Source organism: Cuculus canorus, chromosome 3, assembly GCF_017976375.1.
Source record: "Cuculus canorus isolate bCucCan1 chromosome 3, bCucCan1.pri, whole genome shotgun sequence".
Lineage (NCBI taxonomy): Eukaryota > Metazoa > Chordata > Aves > Cuculiformes > Cuculidae > Cuculus > Cuculus canorus.
Window position 1 is genome coordinate 71,765,660 of NC_071403.1, and position 20,291 is coordinate 71,785,950.

General features: G+C 42.9%; 1 protein-coding gene across 4 annotated transcripts in view; it reads right to left on the minus strand.

The window, feature by feature from the left end:
- FSHR (follicle stimulating hormone receptor) overlaps window positions 1-20,291 on the minus strand; it is a 93,850-nt gene that overhangs the window by 58,490 nt on the left and 15,069 nt on the right. For all 4 annotated transcript variants that reach the window (XM_054064137.1, XM_054064136.1, XM_054064135.1 and 1 more), the window contains exon 2: window positions 294-365. In XM_054064137.1, the coding sequence (XP_053920112.1) occupies window positions 294-365 (72 nt within the window). The remainder of the gene's footprint in view (window positions 1-293; window positions 366-20,291) is intronic.

The window sequence follows — 20,291 nt, forward strand, 5'->3', positions numbered from 1 at the left end:
AATCAGTTTCCCATGATTTTCTGCTATAGCATTGTGTTTATTAATTGCAATGACATCCTAAGCTCAACCAACCATTTGACCAAGGACTGACTGCTTGCTGCTATGGAATGTATTTATGACATCAGTATTTTGGAACATCGTCTTAAAATAAAAAAAAGTTTCTATTGTCTTTTTAAACAGAAAGATGAAACAAGATGAAGCCCAGAAACAGAGGCAGTAAAAGGAGCTGCAGCGAGAAAGTGCGGTTTTGAGTAAAATAGCTATTTCCTACTAAGTATTGACACAATACATACATTTTCTCTAGGTCACAAAGTCCTGCGAAAGATCCTTTTGGAATGACTCGCATCTTGGTAAGGACAAATCTCCTGAAAACAGAGAAAATGGGGTGATTATTCACTATTCCCAACACAGGACTGCATGGTAGCCTTGTCAGCACATGCATAGTCTCCAGGCTGAAGGCTTTGTCATTAAATACAGCTGTAATATTCAAAGGCATCATCGTGGGAGTCCAATCGCCTGCCCAGACCAAAATTACAGCGCGGACTTGGGCTGCTCAGCATCTGGAGCTGCTCAAGGGAAATAGCATCTGTCAGTAGTTGCTATTTCCCTGTTTGCTTCAATAAGAAACCCAGACCTGGTCACTGCAGCTTTGCTCTGCACTGGGAGGAGACAGCATCTTTCTTTTCTCGACCTCTCTTTTGAGAAATGCTAAAGCACAGGGTGAAGCAACCTTGTGGAGCCAGACTGTGGGGAGTTGCTTACACCAGACTGTAAGGTGGTCCATAGATATTCATGCAAGATGAGCCTTAATCTGCTGCCCAGATAATCTAAGGAGTTAGCTACTGTCTCCTATCAGTGCAGCTTTAATAACCTTTATTGCTTCTCACACTCTCTTCAAATTATTTCATAATGTCCCACAAAATTAGTACTTTGGAATACACAATTTGATCACAGATGCACCAAGACAACATTGCAATCATTTGTTAAATGTCATAGAATAGGCTTTGTGAAGAAAAAAACATTTCAAATATCATGTAAATTTTTTTGTTAACTCGGACTCGTCTCCTTTTACTACAATAAACAAAGAGGATGACAGAACTTTTGATGGCACTCAGCAAATGTAAGGTGGAGTATCTGCCACTCCTTAGAGAAATTAGGGCTTATCTGAGATATTATTTTCTTCCATTTTTTAATCATTCATAGGTAGTGAGTGCGAACAATTACATATATTAACATGGCCTACTCATCACATTACATGCTTCACTGGATATGCTGATGACTAGATGCCTGGTCAAGGAAGTGGAGATGAGACATGAGAAGGTCCCAGCTGATGTTTTATGGTGAAATAGCATATTTTTGTATTTGCTGCTGAGAATAAAAGTCATATTTGAACTCCCAGGTATTAAACACGAAGCAAGAGATCAGGTAATATCGGCTATTGAAAAGAATCACCTGTGTTGCATACAAGAACATCGCCCTGCGATTCTGTTTCTTAGTCTGTTATCCAAGGGAAATGGGAATGAATTGTTTTCTGAATTACTATGGAAGTCTGTTTTTCAGCAAACATCCTTGCTAGAGCATCCCTCATTTTTATAATCTCAGAACTGGTGTTGCATGGCTGCTTCAGATTGTCTTTCAGCTCATGTCTGTGCTGCCTTATTTTAACGTCAGAGGGCAGGAATGGGAAATCTGCCTGGTATTGCCTGCTGGGTAGTCCTGCAAATTTTAACACAATACCTCAAAACTAGAGACTTACTTTCTTACCATTCACATAAAGTATTCATGCAATCCTCATCTATCTTTTATTACAGCTGATTAGTTCAGAATTTTCATGGGAGATCATCATGTTTTAATCAAGGTCATAGGAAAAAAAAAGTATTATTCTGATAGAATACTGCTGTGGTGAAAGGTTCTTATTTTTTAATTGTAGGTCTTTGGTAGAATCTACTCCCTCATTTAGATTCCCAAATATGAGTCAATATTTACTTAACCAGGATAAAGTCAATGCATGCCTCTGCCACTGTGATCACACCGTGCGTCAACTTGGCCCCACACTGTTTTAAACATTGAAATTTATGGTATTCTCAGTCCTGAATGATGGTAAAGTCAATTTGGTATCCCATTATTCTTGCACTATCATTAATGTAAGTCAGAAAGAACTTCAGCATGCTGTCACACAAGAATTACAGCATTGAGATCATTATGCAAATATTAGAAGGATTAAAGAGCTTCTCGAAAAGGCCTAACCTGGATTAGGCAATTTGTAAGGCCCTACTCAAAACACGGCTGGCGTAATGCATGCAAAGCTATGGCTGTGCTTCAGAGTGTGGCTGGATACAATGGATCCTTGTAGAACACCCAGCAGGCTTAGTGCTACAAAGCCCAACCATCAAGAAACTCTTTCACTTTGATCTGCTTTGAAACTTCTCCTAAACTCTCTTTTGTAGAGACACATGCATACATGTGGAGCCTTAGAAAGTGTGCTCTGTCTGAAAAGCTATCTATCATTTCTTTACGATGATGTTCTAAAATGAATCTTCTCTCTGCACACAGACCATTAAGACATTTGCAATATTTTAATTAAACACTGGCCTACTCCATGCTTCACCATAACAGGAATTTACAGCCTGATCTCAAAACTATTGCATAGATTCATAGAATCGTTTGTTTGGAAAAGACTTTTGAGATCGAGTCCAACCTCCGGGGACGGGGATTCAACAACCTCCCTGGGCAGCTTCTGCCAGTGCCTCACAACCCTTTCAGTAAAGAAATTTTTCCTGATAACCTGTCTAAACTTCCCCTGGTGTAACTTGAGGCCATTTCCTCTCATCCTATCACTTGTCACTTCGGAGAAAAGACCAAAGCCCATCTCACAACAACCTTCTTTCAAGCAGTTGAGAGCAACGACATCTCCTGTCAACCTCCTCCATGCTAAACAGCCCCAGTTCCCTCAGCTGCTCCTCATAACCCCCATGCACCAGACCCTTTCCCAGCTCCATTGCCCTCCTCTGGACATGCTCCAGCCCCTCAATCTCCTTCTTGTAGTGAGGGGCCCAAAACTGAATTCAAGGTGTGGCCTCACCAATACCGAGTAGAGGGGATGATCCCTTCCCTGCTCCTGCTGGCCACACAGTTTCTGATCCAAGCCAGGATGCTGCTGGCCTTCTTGGCCACCTGTGCACACTGCTGGCTCACATTCTGCTGCTGTTGCCCAACATCCCCAAGTCTTTCTCTGCTGGACACCTCTCCAGCCACTCTTCTCCAAGTCTGGAGTGTCACATGGGGTTGTTGTGACTCAAGTGTAGGACCTGGCACTTGGCTTTGTTCATACTTCATTCATAGATGAGTTATATGAGGAAAGCCACAAGTGCAGGAAAGTAAAAACCAAACCTTGAGTTTCTTATTTGAAGACCTCGCTATCCTCTATTAATAAGGTGCCAGAATTCTGCAGCCACGTGTCTTATGCCCTGGAGCAGTTAAAGTAGAATTGAAGTTTAATAGCTGAAGTCTCCCATTCCTTTTTAAAAAATTAAGGTTAATTGTTTTTAAACATCCCTGAGTAGGCTAATAAAGTCAGCTTTAATGGTATAACGAACACTGAAAATTAGAATCAGCTACTTGTTGAATTATCAACAGTATAATGAATAGGAGTCTTATAACTGGCTGAATGCTGTATTGTCAATAAATCTCACCAATTAGGCTCCAAGAATCAATCTGTACTTAATTTGAGAGATTGGTTGTGCAGTACCAATTATTCCTGAGGTACACAGAGAAAAAAATTGAGAAGCATTTCATTGCTTCTGTTGCCGTCATTGTTTTAGGGTCAAAGAAATTAATACAGTCCACCTTCATTCAAGCATGTTTGATGTCAAGACAAACAAGCAAACAAACACACACACCCTTTAAAAACTATATATTTTAAGGAGAGACACAGTATTTGGTCCTAAAGAAATATGTTAGCAGCAAGGTACCAGCAAGGCAAGCACTGAAAAGCCTGAACACTCAGTGCATGATGTGGAATTGAAAACCTGAAGCCAGGTGCCCTACATAAGGTGTGAGAAAGGTTAGACTGAAGGTTAAGTGGTCCAAAAATCTGTATGCAGAGCTGGCCTCCAGGAACAGGAAACACTAAATCTCAACTCCCAAAGCTCTCAGGTCTGTGTCAGAGCTGCATGTGTAGCATCAGCATGAACGCATGCCAGGAGCCCCCAGTTGCAGCAGGATTTGCCAGCAGGGAGTAAGGTATTCTGGCCCCTCAACGCAGCCCTGGCAGCCAAAGCATGGACACAAGGAACAAGAGTTGTGGATTCAAGCCCTCTCTCACCTAGAGTGTTGCAAAATCATAGAATCATAGACTGGTTTGGGTTGGAAGTGACCTTAAAGGTCATCCAGTTCCAATCCCCCTAAGATAGGCAGGGATACCTCCCACTAGATCAGGATGCCCAAGGCCCAGTCCAACCTGGCCTTGAACATTTCTAAGGATGGGGCACCCTCAACTTCCCCGGGCAACCCGTTCCAGTGGCTCAGCACTCTCATCGTGAAGAAATTCCTCCTAATGTCTAGTCTAAATCTGCCCCTCTCCAATTTATAGCCACTGATCCTAGTCCTATCACTCCAAGCCTTTGCAAACAATCCCTCCCCAGCTTTCTTGTAGGCCCCCTTCAGGTACTGGAAGGTCATTATAAAGTCTCCTAGGACCCTTCTCTTCTCCAGGTTGAACAAGCCCAACTCTCTCAGCCTGTCATTGTAGGGAAGGTTCTCCAGCCCTATGATCATCTTTGTAGCCTCCTCTGAACCTGTTCCAACAGCTCCATATCCTTCTTACGTTGAGAATTCCAGAACTGGACACAGTAGTCCAGATGAAGTCTCACAAAAGAGGAATAAAGGGGCAGAATCACCTCCCTCGACCTGCTGGCCATGCTTCTTTTCATAGAATCATAGAATCATAGAATCACTAGGTTGGAGAGGACCCACTGGATCATCAAGTCCAACCATTCCTAACAATCCCTAAACCATGCCTCTCAGCACCTCATACACCAGTCCCTTAAACATCTCCAGGGAAGGTGACTCAACCCCCTCCCTGGGCAGACTGTTCCAGTGCCCAATGACCCTTTCCGTGAAAAATTTTTTCCTGATGTCCAGCCTGAACATCCCCTAGCGGAGCTTGAGGCCATTCCCCCTTTCCTGTCCCCTCTCACTTGGGAGAAGAGGCCAGCTCCCTCCTCTCCACAACCTCCTTTCAGGTAGTTGTAGAGAGCAATAAGGTCTCCCCTCAGCCTCCTCTTCTCCAGGCTAAACAACCCCAGCTCTCTCAGCCGCTCCTCATAAGACTTGTTCTCCAGCCCCCTCACCAGCTTTGTTGCTCTTCTCTGGACACACTCCAGAGCCTCAACATCCTTCTTGTGGTGAGGGGCCCAGAACTGAACACAGTACTCAAGGTGCGGTCTCACTTTGCAGTCTCACAGAGGGAGAATAACCTCCCTGGACCTGCTGGTCACACCATTTCTGATACAAGCGAAGATACCATTGGCCTTCTTGGCCACCTGGGCACACTGCTGGCTCATGTTCAGTCGGCTGTCAACCAACACCCCCAGGTCCTTCTCCTCTAGGCAGTTTTCTAGCCAGACTTCTCCTAGTCTGTAGCATTGCATTGGGTTGTTGTGCATAGGTTTTGATGCAGCCCAGGATACAATTCGCCTCCTCGACTGTGAGCGTGCATTACTGGCTCACGTCAAGCTTCTCATCTACCAGCACCCCCAAGTTCTTCTCTGCAGGGCTGCACTCAATTACATCATTCCCCACCCTGTATTGAAACCACGGTTTGCCCTGGCCCAGGGGTAGGACCTTGCACTGGGCCTTGTTGAACCTCATGGGGTTCTCACAGGCCCACTTCTCCAGCCTGTCCAGGTCCCTCTCGGTGACATCCCATCCTTACGGTGTAGCGACTGCACCACTCGGCTTGTTGTCACCTGCAGTTTGCTGAGGGTGCACTCAATCTTGCTGTCTATATCTTTGATGAAGATCGGTCCAAGTATGTACCCCTGAGGGACGCCACTTGTCACAGATTTCCATCTGGACATCAAGCTGTTGACCACTACTCTCTGAATGTGACCATCCAACCAGTTTCTTCTCCACTAAACAGTCCACCCATCAAACCCATATCTCTCCAATTCAAAGAGCAGGATATTGTGTGGAACCATGTCAAAGGCTTTACAGAATTCCAGATAAATCACATCCATTGGTTTTCCCATGTATGCTGTTGTAGTTACCTCACCAGAGAAAGCCACCACTCCATCATAGAAAGCCACTCTTTCATGGCCCAGAAGGATGCTCAGTGGCCAAGGGACCTCTCCCTGTCCAGGCTAAAGAGTTGTGTAGCCAGGGCTAGACTCCTTATGCCACCAAAGAGGACAAGGTGGATCTTAACCCTACCACCCTCTCTAGACCTATTATAGTTAGAGATTTCAGAGAATCACGGACTCCTCCTTCATAGACAGATTATTTCCCTGGGATAGATTGAAAAAAAAAAATTATACTTCCTAAAGTCCATAGTTCGGTGTGCTAATGCTATTCAGACTACAGTAGGTTCCAGAAGTCCTAGCAAGGACTCCAGTGTTGGAGCCATCGAAAACTTAAGAAATGCGAGAGAGCAGAATTAAGCACAGGAAAGAAAACAAGCCCCAAATGATGACACAGTTATCCTCCATCATGAGAAGGTAGCATACAAAGCTGGAAAGAAAAGAATGGCAATATTAACTACTGTTATTCCCCATATGTAGAAGTACAAGCTAGATTTAAATCTGGCCTATTGTTCCTATACACCTCCTGACAGCCAGCACAGGTTCAAAATCCTGACCTAAATACCTCTGTTAAAAGTGGTATTTGGGCAATTTATAGGTAGGAATTGAAGATATCTGCTGCAGATGTACAATTGCACTTACACTTAATAATTTTTTATATATATGTTATGAATTGTAACGTTAATATTTACTTAAGTATATAATATTGTTTAATATTTAACTGTTTTTTTCCTACTGACCAGTGAGAGTAGTTACTTTCCTCTGCGCAGTAATATCCTTTTCTGTCTGGAAGGACAGGTGAGCTTACAATCAGGCTGTGTTTCTCTGGACTGAACACGCATAATTCCCAGTTTTTTTCATTTTTCAATTTTAAGCGTTTCGTGTCTCTAGTATATCATTTTAGCTTGTCTCATGAATGGATGTGAGTAAATTCTTCTATTATGAAACTACTGCTGCTCATTAAGGCCAGGTGTGCCAGGACCAGGGAACCATATCCTGCTGCTTTGGTTATTTATATAGAGACATCTAAACCTGGCTATTTAAAACAGTGGGGTCTCAGTTAATATGAAGTCACTAACAAAGGTGACTTACAATGCTTTATATCACCATGAAGATCAAACAACCCAAATAGATCTTGTTTCTATGTTGCTGTGTGTAGAATAAGAGAAATATCACAGAGCCAACTTAATCTCAAAGCCTATAGAGGACACAATGCCGGCAACAGAAATTAGCAGGTGCTGGTGAAGTGTTCCCTCTAGATTTTCTAGTTATAAAGAGGTTTATGGAATTTTTCCTAAAATACAGTCTTCTGAAGCTGAAGTATTTCAGACAAACAGAACACAAGACAAGAAGGGAAAAAAACCTCCAGAAATTTCCTATCCTTCTACCCAGCCCTACTTGAATCCAGTGATGGAAATCAGACCAATTTCTTTATGAAGGGATGGAGGACTGGATGTTGTTATGCCAGTATCTAGTACCCAAGAAATGGGTGATTAAAAAGGTTAGGGTGGTGAGACAGTGACACAGGTTGCCCAGAGAAGTTGTGGATGCTCTATCCCTGGCTGTGTTCAAGGCCAAGTTGGATAGGGGTTTGAGCATCCTGATGCAGTGGAAGGTGTCCCTGTCCATGGCAGGGGGTTGGAACTGGATGATCCCTAAGTTCCCTTCCAACCCAATCCATTCCATAATCTGGTATATTACAAGATAAATAAAGTGGACCCATATGGGTCATTTCTGCTGAATGTCCCTGTAAGAAGTGCATAGGAAACGTGTGAAGCGTGCACATCAAGCAAATTAACAATAACCTTGCACAACAAAGGACTGCACTGATTATCAGAAATTAGAGTAGTTAAGGCAAAAAAAGATTTCTGCTTCATAAAGCATAGAGCGTGGTGGGATTTACGTCTTCGAAAACAGTCTTTAAAACTCATTTCTCAGATCTACTACTGAAGTCACACACAGTTAATCAGAAAGTGTGTGTGCAGTAGAATTATCTTTCCCAGCTCATGTAAATTGCAAATTCAGGATGTTAAAATTAACTATCTCAAACAGATACAATAAACTCTATAACTAAAGGACCAAAGGAAAGTGAAATAAAAAGCCAAAAAGATTCAGAAATATTAAATCACAAAATTTGGTTCCAAAGAAATAAATGGATAAGATTTTGAAGCACATTTTACTTTTATCTCTGAGCTCATACACTGATGTTATCACCTTCTAATCCCTGGCAGCAATGTGCATTTTGTCAAACAAAGATTTACAGTGAAATTTAATTTGCTCTCTGTAATTTTTTGGGTTGTTTCTTTGGTTTTGCTTCTTGCTTTGAAGATGTGCTGGAGGTTCCGGCACAAGCAACAGTTGAATCTTTGCTTTACATCAGGAAAAGACAAAATGATGGCATGACCCATTTAATGTGCTTTTGATTAAATGCAAAAATCAACACAATTCTGGCCACTATTTTTTTTCTGCTTTCTCTTGATTAGCTAAAGCAGACGAGAAGGACTATTTCGCTTATCATGATGTAAGAGCAGAAAAATAGACACCACAGACTGTGTACCAGACAGTGCAAATCAATTGATCTACATAATTTTGGCCCTAAACGTTTGTCCTAATTCTCACTAGAATGAATGATGAGATTCTTTTGAGCTAAATGAGATTTAATTTAAATTTTTAAGAATATTTGTAAGTCCTCAGCTCACTGAAATGGGTTCACATTGCCATGTGACTTCATTATGACTAAAGCCCAGTTCTAGTAAACACCTCACTATGAAGGGGCACATAGAGGTAGACATGAACATGAAAGTAATTTTCCTGATCAGCTGCCTAGGCAGAAGATCTCTATAACCTATCAGGTGGTTTGTAGCTGCTTTCAGACACAGCTATGATTTCCCCTTCCTAACAGCAGGTAGAGAGGAGTCCACAACTCATAAATCAGATGCTAAAGTATCAGGCTTCAAAACCCATCAAATTAAAAGCAAAAAGATTGGTTTTATTTTCTTTCTGGTTTTCAGGCCTTTAGAGTGCATTCATACCATGCTGCAAAGCTTTTTTCCAACGCTCATGAGGCTTCAATTTGAAAATAGGGAAAAACTTACGTTTGTTGCCTCAGATCCAGGAGGTGCTGAGATTGGGACTTAATACGACTGATGAGATCATGAGGAATAGCACCAGCAGAGACAAAACACTTCTCCCGCTGATGGAATCACAAGGACTGGCAGCAGAATATTTTTTGTATTCGTGTAAGCAGAGATTCATTTCAAAAACAGGACACTGATGGCACAGGCATACTTGAATAATGGAGGGAGAGACTTGTAATTCATTTTTTTCAACCGAGACATGATCCATGGTTTTGAGAGTCTGAAAGCCCATCCTTTATACATGCATAAACTGACTTAGGAGAGAGAGACCTTAATTGTTTGCTAATATGCACAGTCTGGCTTGAAGCATCTGATCACTGCATTTCCCTAACATGCTTAAATTAGCTGCTCATTCCCTTCAAATGCTTGTGAAAGGACAAGTTATTTAGACTGTGCAGCTGGTTTATTCCTTTTGTGGGATAATAAACGTGCTGAAGCATGTGTAAAAAAAGGGCGATGGAGCTGGGAAAAGGTCTGGAGCACAGGAACTATGGGGAGCAGCTGAGGGTTCTGCGGCTGTTTAGTCTGGAGAAAAGGAGGCTGAGAGGAGATATCATTGTTCTCTGTAGCTTCCTGAAAGGAGGCTGTAGTGAGGTAGGGATCAGGCTCTTCTGCCAAGTAACAAGTGATAAGACAAGAGGAAATGGCTGCAAGTTGCGTCAGGGGAGGTTTAGACTGGATATTAGGAAATATTAGTTCACAGAAAGGGTTGTCAATATTTGGAACAGGCTGCCCAAGGAATTAGTAGAGTCATGGTACCTGGAGGGATTTAAGAGGTGTAGATGTGGCACTTAAGGACATGGTTTAGTGGTGGAGTTGGCAGTGTTTGGTTTATGGTTGGATTAGATGATTTTAAATTTTTCCAACTTGAAAAATTCTGTGATCCTGTGAAAAGCAGTTAAAGCTGAGTATGCCAAGTTAAAATTAGGCAATATACATTTTATGGAGAAGAAAAAACCCAAAGACCCCCTCCCGATTTTCAGGCTGTACTGGGCCTGGCTAGGCAAGAGTTAATTTTGTGCATATATGGTGCTGTGGTTTAGATTTTTGACTAAAATTGTACTGATAACGCACTCATTTTCCAGCTTTTGCTGATGGTGCTCCTTGGAGGGCGGTGGGCTACAGCCTGGAGGGATGCAACCAGGCAGGTCATCTGAACTAACCAGGGACATATTCCATACCATAGAATGTCATGCACAGAAATACAAGGGAGAAATATTCTCTTTTCAGGTATGCTACTCAAGAAACTCTTCAAGTCCAGGAGTGACGTAAGGGGTATCTCTGAGAAAGAACAGTTTGGTTTGTGAGCTGTTAAACAAAGCAATGTACAGACTAAGTAAATAGAATCGGAACTGCTATGATAAAGTTATTAGTGATGTCTGTCTTCTTTGCAGGTGGGAATCTAAAAAGCAATATGTGTGGTAGCTCATGAAAAATCACTCCTTAATCTTTACCAGTGTCCCCCTTTAAAAATCAATTTCCTTTTCCTTCTTTGAATGAGATTGAAAGGATAATAAATAGGACTGATGGCATTCCTGTTCTAAATTTATTGACTACTTGCTCAGCATAATAACGACATCCAGCCACAAAAAGCTGAAGGAAAGCAGTTAAAGATGCCACAGCTGATGTCCTGTTGGCATGTTATTTGTAGAGCGCCCGCAATACCATAACATGGATAACAAAGCCCATTTCCCCAGCAGAGCTGTGATGCTGCTCACATGGGCACACAGCAAAGCTGCTGTGGGATTTGTTTTTCCCCCAGGATCTTGCTGAGGTCAGCTAAGAAGTTGCACACAGTGCTCTTCAGCAGCTAACTGCTGATAAGGACAGATAAGAAAGGACGGAAAATGCTCGTGAGGAAATAAAAAGCATCTAAAAGACTGCAAAAGCTGTCAAGCAATCTGCTTGGAAGGCTTGCTCACCCCTCTCCTCCCTTCCCCCCCCCCCCCCCACTCCCCGCCTTAGTTTTCAAAAACTACGGTGTGTTTAGTCTCAGCACTGATACCCTTTTCATTTCTGGACAAGGCGTATGCTGTCCTCAGTCGCACTGTACATATCTCACCACGACACTGCAGAGAGCTGCTTTCCCAGGTCACACATGCAGGCAGTTAATAATATATAAAGCTCCAAATTTGCACTCTGAGTGCAGTTTTGGGCACCAGAGTACAAAAACGATATAAAGCTACTGGAGAGTGTGAAGAGGAGGCCACAAAGTTGATGAAGGGTTTAGAGGGGGAGCTGTATAAGAAACAGCTAAAATAACTTGGTCTGTTCAGCCTAGAGGAGACTGAGGGGAAAACTCATCTTGACCTGCACCTTTTCATAAGAGGAGGAGGAGGAGCAGGGCTCTGATCTCTTCTCTCTGGCAACCAATGACAGGACCTGAGGTAATGGCAGGAAGTTATTCTAAGGGAGAGTTAGGTTGGACACTAGAAGAAGGCTCTTTACCCAGTCTGTGGTGGAGCATTGGAACAGGCTCCCCAGGCAAGCAGTCATGGTGTCAAGCCTGACAATATTCCAGAATAATTTGGCCAACATCTTCAGACACATGGTGTGAATGTTGGGGTCATCTTGTGCAGGGACAGGAGTTAAACACGATGATCCTTGTGGGTCCCCTCCAATTCAGGACGTTCTACGATTCTATGCCTGAATAGGGTGTGAGGAATCTGGAGATGGGGGTTAAAACCAAAATAAACAGAGATGGGGAGAGGAAAGGGGGGAAGAGAGAAGATTGCAAAATTCCCAATTCCAAAAAGACATGTAACAGCAGGACTTGTCCAGAGAAGAGCAACGAAGCTGGTGAGGGGTTGGAGAACAAGTCTTACAAGGAGTGACTGAGACATCTGAGGTTGTTTAGCCTGGAGAAGAGGAGGCTGAGGGGAGACCTTATTGCTCTCTTCAGCTACCTGAAAGGAGGTTGTGGAGAGGAGGGAGCTGGGCTCTTCTCCCAAGTGACAGGGGATAGGAAAGGGGGAATGGCCTCAAGCTCCACCAGGGGATGTTCAGGCTGGACATCAGGAAAAAATTTTTCATGGAAAGGGTCATTAGGCACTGGAACAGGCTGCTCAGGGAGGTGGTTGAGTCACCTTCCCTGGAGGTGTTTAAGGGACGCGTGTATGAGGTGCTGAGAGGCATAGTTTAGGGATTTTTAGAAATGGTTGAACTCAATGATCCAGTGGGTCCTTTCCAACCTAGTGATTCTATGATTCTATGACTTTTCCTCAACTGAGATATTTAATGGTCTAAACTTAGTGACATTATTTCCCTGCACTCAGACTGGTTTGCTTTATGCTGAGATAAAGCTAGAGAGGAACAGAGTTGTGACTATTCAGAGCAGTTGCCTGCGTATGTTAACTATTTTTGCAAAGTGTCCGACAAGCCATTTTGTTGAAGGTTTAAGTGCAAGCAGCAGTAACACACATATGACGTCTACCTGGAGCTGCAGAGCACCCTAGGAGATGAGAAAGCCAGTCCTTTCGGTGGATCGGAGTGGCTGCAAGTCAAAGGACAAAGTCTGCAATGGATAGAGCAGAGACCAAAGCAATGCCATTGTGGCAGGAAGAGTCTCCACCTTCCTTTAAGCTTGCCCAGAGCTTGAGCAAAGTAAAGCAAAGATGGAGATCTGGATTCCTCTACAGCACGTACACAGAGAGAAAAAGGGTTTGCCACTGTGCACAAATTGCAACAACAAACAAATCGTATGAGCAGAATTACAGTTATCATGTGGAAGAGTTAACTGCTAGGAATGGGTTACCCACAAAAAAGGCCAGCAGTAAGCTTGAAAGCACAGTTAAAGTTGTTTTTCTAAATGTCAAAGGCATGCTGTGAAAAGTGTTTTGTGTAAGATAAATAACACAAGAGGATGAAGTTATTCCGTCTTTGTTACAGAGAGCCAGAAAATAGCGATTGCTTGATTTTTACAAATAGCTATACTTTATTAGTATTGTTTATCCTGTAAGACACTACACTACTTTTAGAAGAGCACACTGTCACTCCCCAGACCTCACTCACATGGTCCTTTTGGAAATGAAGAGCATGTGATAAACCTGTGAATTGCTTAAAAGCTGACCTTGATATCTGCAACCTTCCTTCAGGTGAGGAGCTGTTAAAAATTTACTCACTCTGAGCATGCTTTTGGTGTTGCATCTATTTATATTAGTATCTTTGAATACTCTCCTAACAAAAGGAGTATTGTACAAGTATTGGGTATCTTGTTCTTGCACAAACAGCATTTTACTTTGTGTTCTTTCCTGTGGACAAATTGTCAAGGCAAATAAGGTTATGGAAAATGCCCACAGTCCAAACAGTTTGGGGGGGGTATTGTCTTCTAAGCTTTCTCCCCTTCTTTTCATCCAGAGAAAAACAGACATCGTGCTTGCACAGAGCCAGTCCCTTCAGCTCTTTTCCTGTACCAAGAATGTGTCGAAAATTCTCTGATTCTGCAGCCAGGAGAGAACAGTGGTTTGTTCATTGGCTGAGATCACAACAGAAAGGTGACAAGTGTTCTTTGTGTGTAATGTTTCTACTTCTAAGATTTCAGGATTTTCTGTGCTGGCAGGTGGTCCATACCTGACGCTATTTTTATTGACTGAGACAAATTGTCCAGGGATAAAATTCCTTCAGTTCAACGGTGGATGCCTTTGTGAAGGCAAAAGAAAAAAAAGAAAGCTTTTCTGCAACATGTCTTGCTGAAGTATCACTGTTTAGTAAAGCACCAAATAACTTACCTCTATCACTTTGTCTTGCCTGACACATTCATTAGAAAGAGTTAGCGTGCTTTTCTCCTCCTTTCTCATCCATATCCTCACAGGCCCCATAACTGTGTTGCTTAATGAGACACAGCTGAAACATTGCAGAGTATTAATAAAATAAAGGAAGGTGCTCTCTATTACACTCCCTAATTAGCACACATAGCCTAATAAGTAACCAGGACCCCACCAAATATTTGGATTAATTCAGATACATCCAAAGACTTGATTGAAGTTAAAATGAAATATCTGATACTCCTTGATGCCAGAGCAGTCAGACACCAATTAAGAAATGGTACTTGGAGACTTGATTGTACTCTTTTTACCTCTGGATCTGAGTATGAGCTTTGTAACACTAAATATCCTCTCTGCTATCTAATATGTGTTGTATTTTCCAAAGAGCAGTGTGTCAAACAGGGCTAACTCACCTGGGAAAAGAACACCTCCTGAAAGAGAGGAGCTGGATGCAAAAGGCGTGTACTCCACTGTTCCCAGAGCAACAGCTAGACTTGTGCTCAACACAGAAAAGACACAGATCTGTTGCAGCTAGTCCAGAGGAGGGCCACAAAGATGATCAGAGGGCTGAAGCACCTCCCATACAAGGACAGGCTGAGAGAATTAGGCTAGTTTGCACTAGAAAAGAGAAGGTTGCAGGGAGACCTTAGAGCTGCTTCCACTACTGAAAGGGGCTCCAGGAAAGCTGGGGAGGGGCTCTTGATCAGGAGGTGCAGGGACAGGATGAGGGGGAGAGGTTTTAAGCTGAAAGAGGGGAGATTTAGATGAGAACTTAGGAAGAACGGTTTTCCTTTGAGGGTGGTGAAGCGCTGGCACAGGCTGCCCAGAGAGGTTGTGAATGCCCTGTCCCTGGAGGTGTTCAAGGCCAGGCTGGATGGGTCTTTGAGCAACCTGATCCAGTCGAAAGTGTCCCTGCCCATGACAGGGGTTCAGAACTGGATGGGCTTTGAAGTCCCTTCCATCCTAAACCATTCAATGATTCTATGATTGTAATTATACTAAACTACAGAAATATGATGAACCTATGCCATATGTACCCAATTCTCCCCCACTGTGGTGAGTGGAGGCTTTCCTTCTCTTTAAATATATTTAAATGTTAATATTTACCTTTTTTAAATAACACTAAAAGTGGAAAAGGTGAAAAATCCCCACCTTGTGCTACTCTAGCACCACGCAAAGAAGAAAAATCTGTGTGGGTCAGAAAGCTGGACCCTGCAGGTGCTACTGTCTGTGGATGAACCACTCAGCATACTGGAAATGGGAATACCCATGAAATTATCATGAGCAACAGGCTGCTGAGCGCATAAGAAAAAAAGCTCAGAGTCCTCACACTGCAATTACAACTGCCAAGAGGAGGTTTTCCAGTGGAACCTGCGCATTGCACTGTTAAGTCTCGCAGACGTTTCTGTTTACTGCTGTTGCTCACTCCACATTCTCATGTCATGGATGCTTTTCCTAGCTGCAGTTTCCATGTGAAGAGCTTTTCTTAGCTCCTTTCTTAGCGATTTCTGAGGGAAACATTCACCAGGATGTGAATTGCAGGTGGACGAACTCTAATTGCATCCCACACTCTCCTGAGAGCATCTCTTCTCCCTCACAGTATTTCTCTGTTATTGAGATCTCTTCCCCACAGACTTCACCAATTTGATATAAAGGGAATGACAAGGCCAGCAGTCCTCATTATTTCTTGTGCTAAAAAAATCCTCCAAAACATTGCTTTCCATTAGTTTAGCAAGGATTGCAAGCACTGCAAGTGCTGAGTTTTTCTATGTTCCACCAGCCACAGATTTACTTTCAGGTGTTAAAATGATAATCCTGAATACATATAGCACAGCAGCCGATGTGCCAGTATCCTTAAAAATACTAACTGTACTATTTCCTTTAAGACTGACAGACCTCTTCCCAAAGATTGCACTGGTGTCAAGCGTACATCTTTGATGCATTTGGAAGTAAGTATTATTTTTTTCCAGAAGGAAGCCAGCTTGATCACATTGGCAACTGAAATGCTGGCTTATGTTCAGAGTGAAGATGTACTTAGTGTTCTCACTTTCAGAGTGCTTCTTGAACGTGAACCCTCTGTGGGGCACTTAGAAACAAAAAACATACTTGGTCCTGTTAAAAAGAGTAGAAACAGTGAAACGGAGACAGAAGGAACTTGACCTGCTCCCAGCATAGCTACAGGTTCTGAAAGATCTCCAAGTAAGAGCTTACCATGTACAAGTAATTTGAGGAAAGATAAATTAAGGCTACTAGACAAGCAACAAGAATTCCAAGCAATCTCCTGGGGTGGAACTAGTTGGAGGCTGGAAGAGTATTGTAATAATAAATCTGAAATGCTTGCCCTCCTCTTATTCAGCCCTTAAGAACCCCTGTTGTACACAGAATACTCGATCTGCCATACCATTGCTATGCTTTACATTGCAGGGAGACAGTAGGCAAAGTAAGGGCTCCCTTCCTATAGAGATAAACTGATTGGTCATCTGCCTCTGCTGGACTATACCTGGAGGCAAGGCAAGGCCTCATGGAAAGAAGATCTAACATGCCCTTTGTTGGTGCTGATGGGCCAAATTTTGTTGTTCACTCACAGAAGATCCTTGCTGGGCTGTACAAAATCTCTGGGAAGCTTTGGGGCAAGATTGCATTGTAAACAAGCTGAGGGCTTTACTTTCCTGCTGTATCTGAACAGCTCTGGTTTTGATGAAATGTTAGTTTTAGCAAGGGCCCAATCAATACCTGTGGCTTTCAAGTCAAAAAAAAGACATCTTACTACTGCTCTACAAAATGTGTTACTAACCTACACAGACATATTCAGCAATACTGACTCCATCTTTCTGTGTCCATGTTAATTCTGAAGTGAAGTGTGATGTTTTTTTCAAAGCAGACCAAGGCACTGGGGCTGTTACCTTAATGCCCGTTTTCTTTATGATGATACATAGGGTTATGGTTTGTCTGATTGCTTCCAGCAATCAGTTACGACACATTGCACAAACAATTGCAGGCTGTAGACTGATAGGATGACCAAGCAGACCTCAGGGCAAATAGACTGTGAGTGTCCTTACCGTGGAAAGAATATTCTACAGCAGCAACAACTAAGAAATGCAGTAGATGCAATGTGCAGTCCCTGCTCAAGCAGGACACACAGAGAGCTATTCACAGAATTATAAAGGTTGGAAAAGACCTCTAAGCTCATCCAGTCCAACCATCAGCCCAATGCCACTGTGCCTACTAAACCACATCCCAAAGTGCTACATGTTTTCTGAACCCCTTCAGGGATGGAGACTCCACCTCTTCCCTGGGCAGCCTCTTCCAATGCTTCACCACTCTTTCAATAAAGAAATTTTCCCTAACATCCAATCTAAACCTCCCCTGGTGCAACTTGAAGCCATTTCCTCTCGGCCTGTCCCTTGTTACTTGGGAAAAGAGACCAGCATCCACCTCATCACAACCTCCTTTCAGGCAGTTGTGTAGGGCGATGAGGTCTCCCCTCAGCCTTCTCATCTCCAGACTAAACAGCCACAGGTCCCTCACCTGCTCCAAAAAAATTAATTGTTTTTTTTTTAAGTATTTATTATTTAACCACCTGAAGAATGTGAAGATTTAAACAATTGTGTTAAACTAAGTGAAAGAAGAGTACAATAGCATCATCAGCAAAATGCACTGACAGAGAACAAACACCACTAAATGATGAACTTAGGTTAGAGACTCAGACCCAGCTTGGTGCTAAAAGGTACCCTGCTCCTTCAGACTTTATATTTTAGCTGTTTTTAATAGTAAGGTCGTTATTTGATTTCTCTAAGTCTGAATAAGTGTATTCATTTTTAGAGAACTATTCCTGAGCCCTTAGACAAAACTGTGCTTCCCAAGAAGGAGCAGGGAAAAGATTTCTTCTGCTGGGCCTTCAGGAACATGGTAAGTCCCCGTAACTCCAACATCATAGAATCATATTGATTTGGGTTGGAAGGGACCTCAAAGCCAATCCAGTTCCAGCCCCCCTGCCGTGAGCTGGGACACCTTCCACTGGATCAGGTTGCTCAATGCCCCATCCAACCTGGCCTTGAACACCCACAGGGATGGGGCTTCCATGACTCCTCTGGGCAACCTGTGCAGTGCCTCGCACCCTCACAGGAAAACATTTCTTCCCAAGATCTCATCTAAGTCTACTCTCTTTCAGCTTAAGTGGCAAGCTTTAGAGGGCAAGATGAGTGCATTTAAGCAAATGCAGAAATTTCTTTTCAAGCATGAAGGTAGGGCTATGATTTAAGACAATAAAGAACAATACACCTTGGGCTACCGTCTGATGAAAACCTGCATGAATATGAGTCAGGTAAACCTGCCTGAGCTCACTTCATATATCAGAAACCTAGACTTTTCTGATCTATCTGGAGGTGTGAAAGTAAATGGCTTTTTTTCTCCAAGAAAAATAGGACCCAAAAAAAAAAAAGAAACACAGAACAGAACTCTGCTTGAAAACAGAGTGAAAATAAATCAGCAGTGAATGGATTAGCTTCAGATCTGAGTGCCTGGAGCAGCCTGATCTGGAACAGCAGAGCACTCAGGGCTTGTGTTTTTTAAATTAGTTTTAATAAATAGAATCAATATCTCAAATTATGAAGAAGGACAAAAGCAGAGATCAAATCGATCAAAGCTGCACCTTATCATTCTAAGCCAAGGGGTGTCTTCTCTTGTCTGAATGAGATAAGGTGGTGTGAGAATCCACTAGCTGCTTTTCAGTATCTCTCTCAGAACATCCGTATGTGGAGCTGGATAGAGTGCCCGAAAATGCTCTTAGTTATCTAAACACAGCCTCCCTTCTGTTCCTCTTTCCCCAGTAGGTGTGGAGGAGGGAGGTCACAAAATTAATAAATAAATCAGTAAATGAATCCTTTTCCCTGAAGATCAATACCGGAATTTACAGGGATGACTGAACTAAATAGACTAACACGCACAATGTATCCTTCATTATACACTGGATTTAATACTCAGGTGACGAGATTCTTGTTCAAATCACTGGAAAAATATCTTTACACATACTGAGTTAGGAAAGGGTCTTGGAGAACATTTGGCAGTTCTCTCACTCCCTAGCCAGCCAAGGATTACTCACTGGAGGGGAGCTAGGGCTGCATCATTAACCACAGTTGGGTTTTTGGCAATGGAAGGGGTTATTAGTGCACAGACACTTTGTTTTCATCCTTTTGGTTTCTTTGTTTTGTTTTGGTTTTTTTTCTCCAAAGGACTTTGCTCCGGGGAAGCTGCAGTGTCTCACTCCAGGGAAAACTGGAGAACCCCGGCTGCCTCTTTGCTCAGGGTAGTAGGGGGATGACCGTACTTCAGATAAGCTTGCTTTGATCAACAGCGTCCTTCTCCCTCAACAGTGAAGCGCAGGAAAAGCATATTGCAGATCCAAGCAGCATTTCAAGTCTCAGTTGAACCCTGGATCACCAGCCCTGGGTCTGTCTGTGGAGGGCTTGTACTACTGATCACCAGCACATCACTGCAAACTCCCCTTTCATCACAAGGGCTTTATCCTAAACACTCGGACCATCAGTTCTAGAGAACAAGTGCAGCACAGGAAACAAAAGCACTTCAAACCCTCCTTTTTTTAGCCCCTCCAATATAACTTTATTATTAAAATTAAGCCAGGTACAATCTGCCAGCCCTGAATTTAATTCATCAAATACATTAAGACTGAAGAGGTTTTTGGTCCACTTCATGATGCCCTAGAGGTGTGAAAACAATATGCAGTGCTAATAACCTGTGCTGCCTTCCATTCATAGAAACACAGAATGTTTTGTGTTGGAAGGAACTTCAAAGCCCATCCAGTTCCAAGGACACCTTATACTGCATCAAGTTGCTCAAAGCCCAATCTAACTCAGCTGAACACCTCCAGGGTTGGGGCATCCACCACTTCTCTGGTCAACCTGTGCCAGTTTCTCACCACCCTCACAAGAAAATATTTTTGCCTAATATCTCATCTAAATCTTCCCTCTTTCAGCTTAAAACCTTTCTTCCCCATCCTATCCCTGCACCCCCTGATAAAGAGCCCCTGCCAGCTTCCCTGTAGCCTCTTTCAGTACTGGAAGGCTGCTATAAGT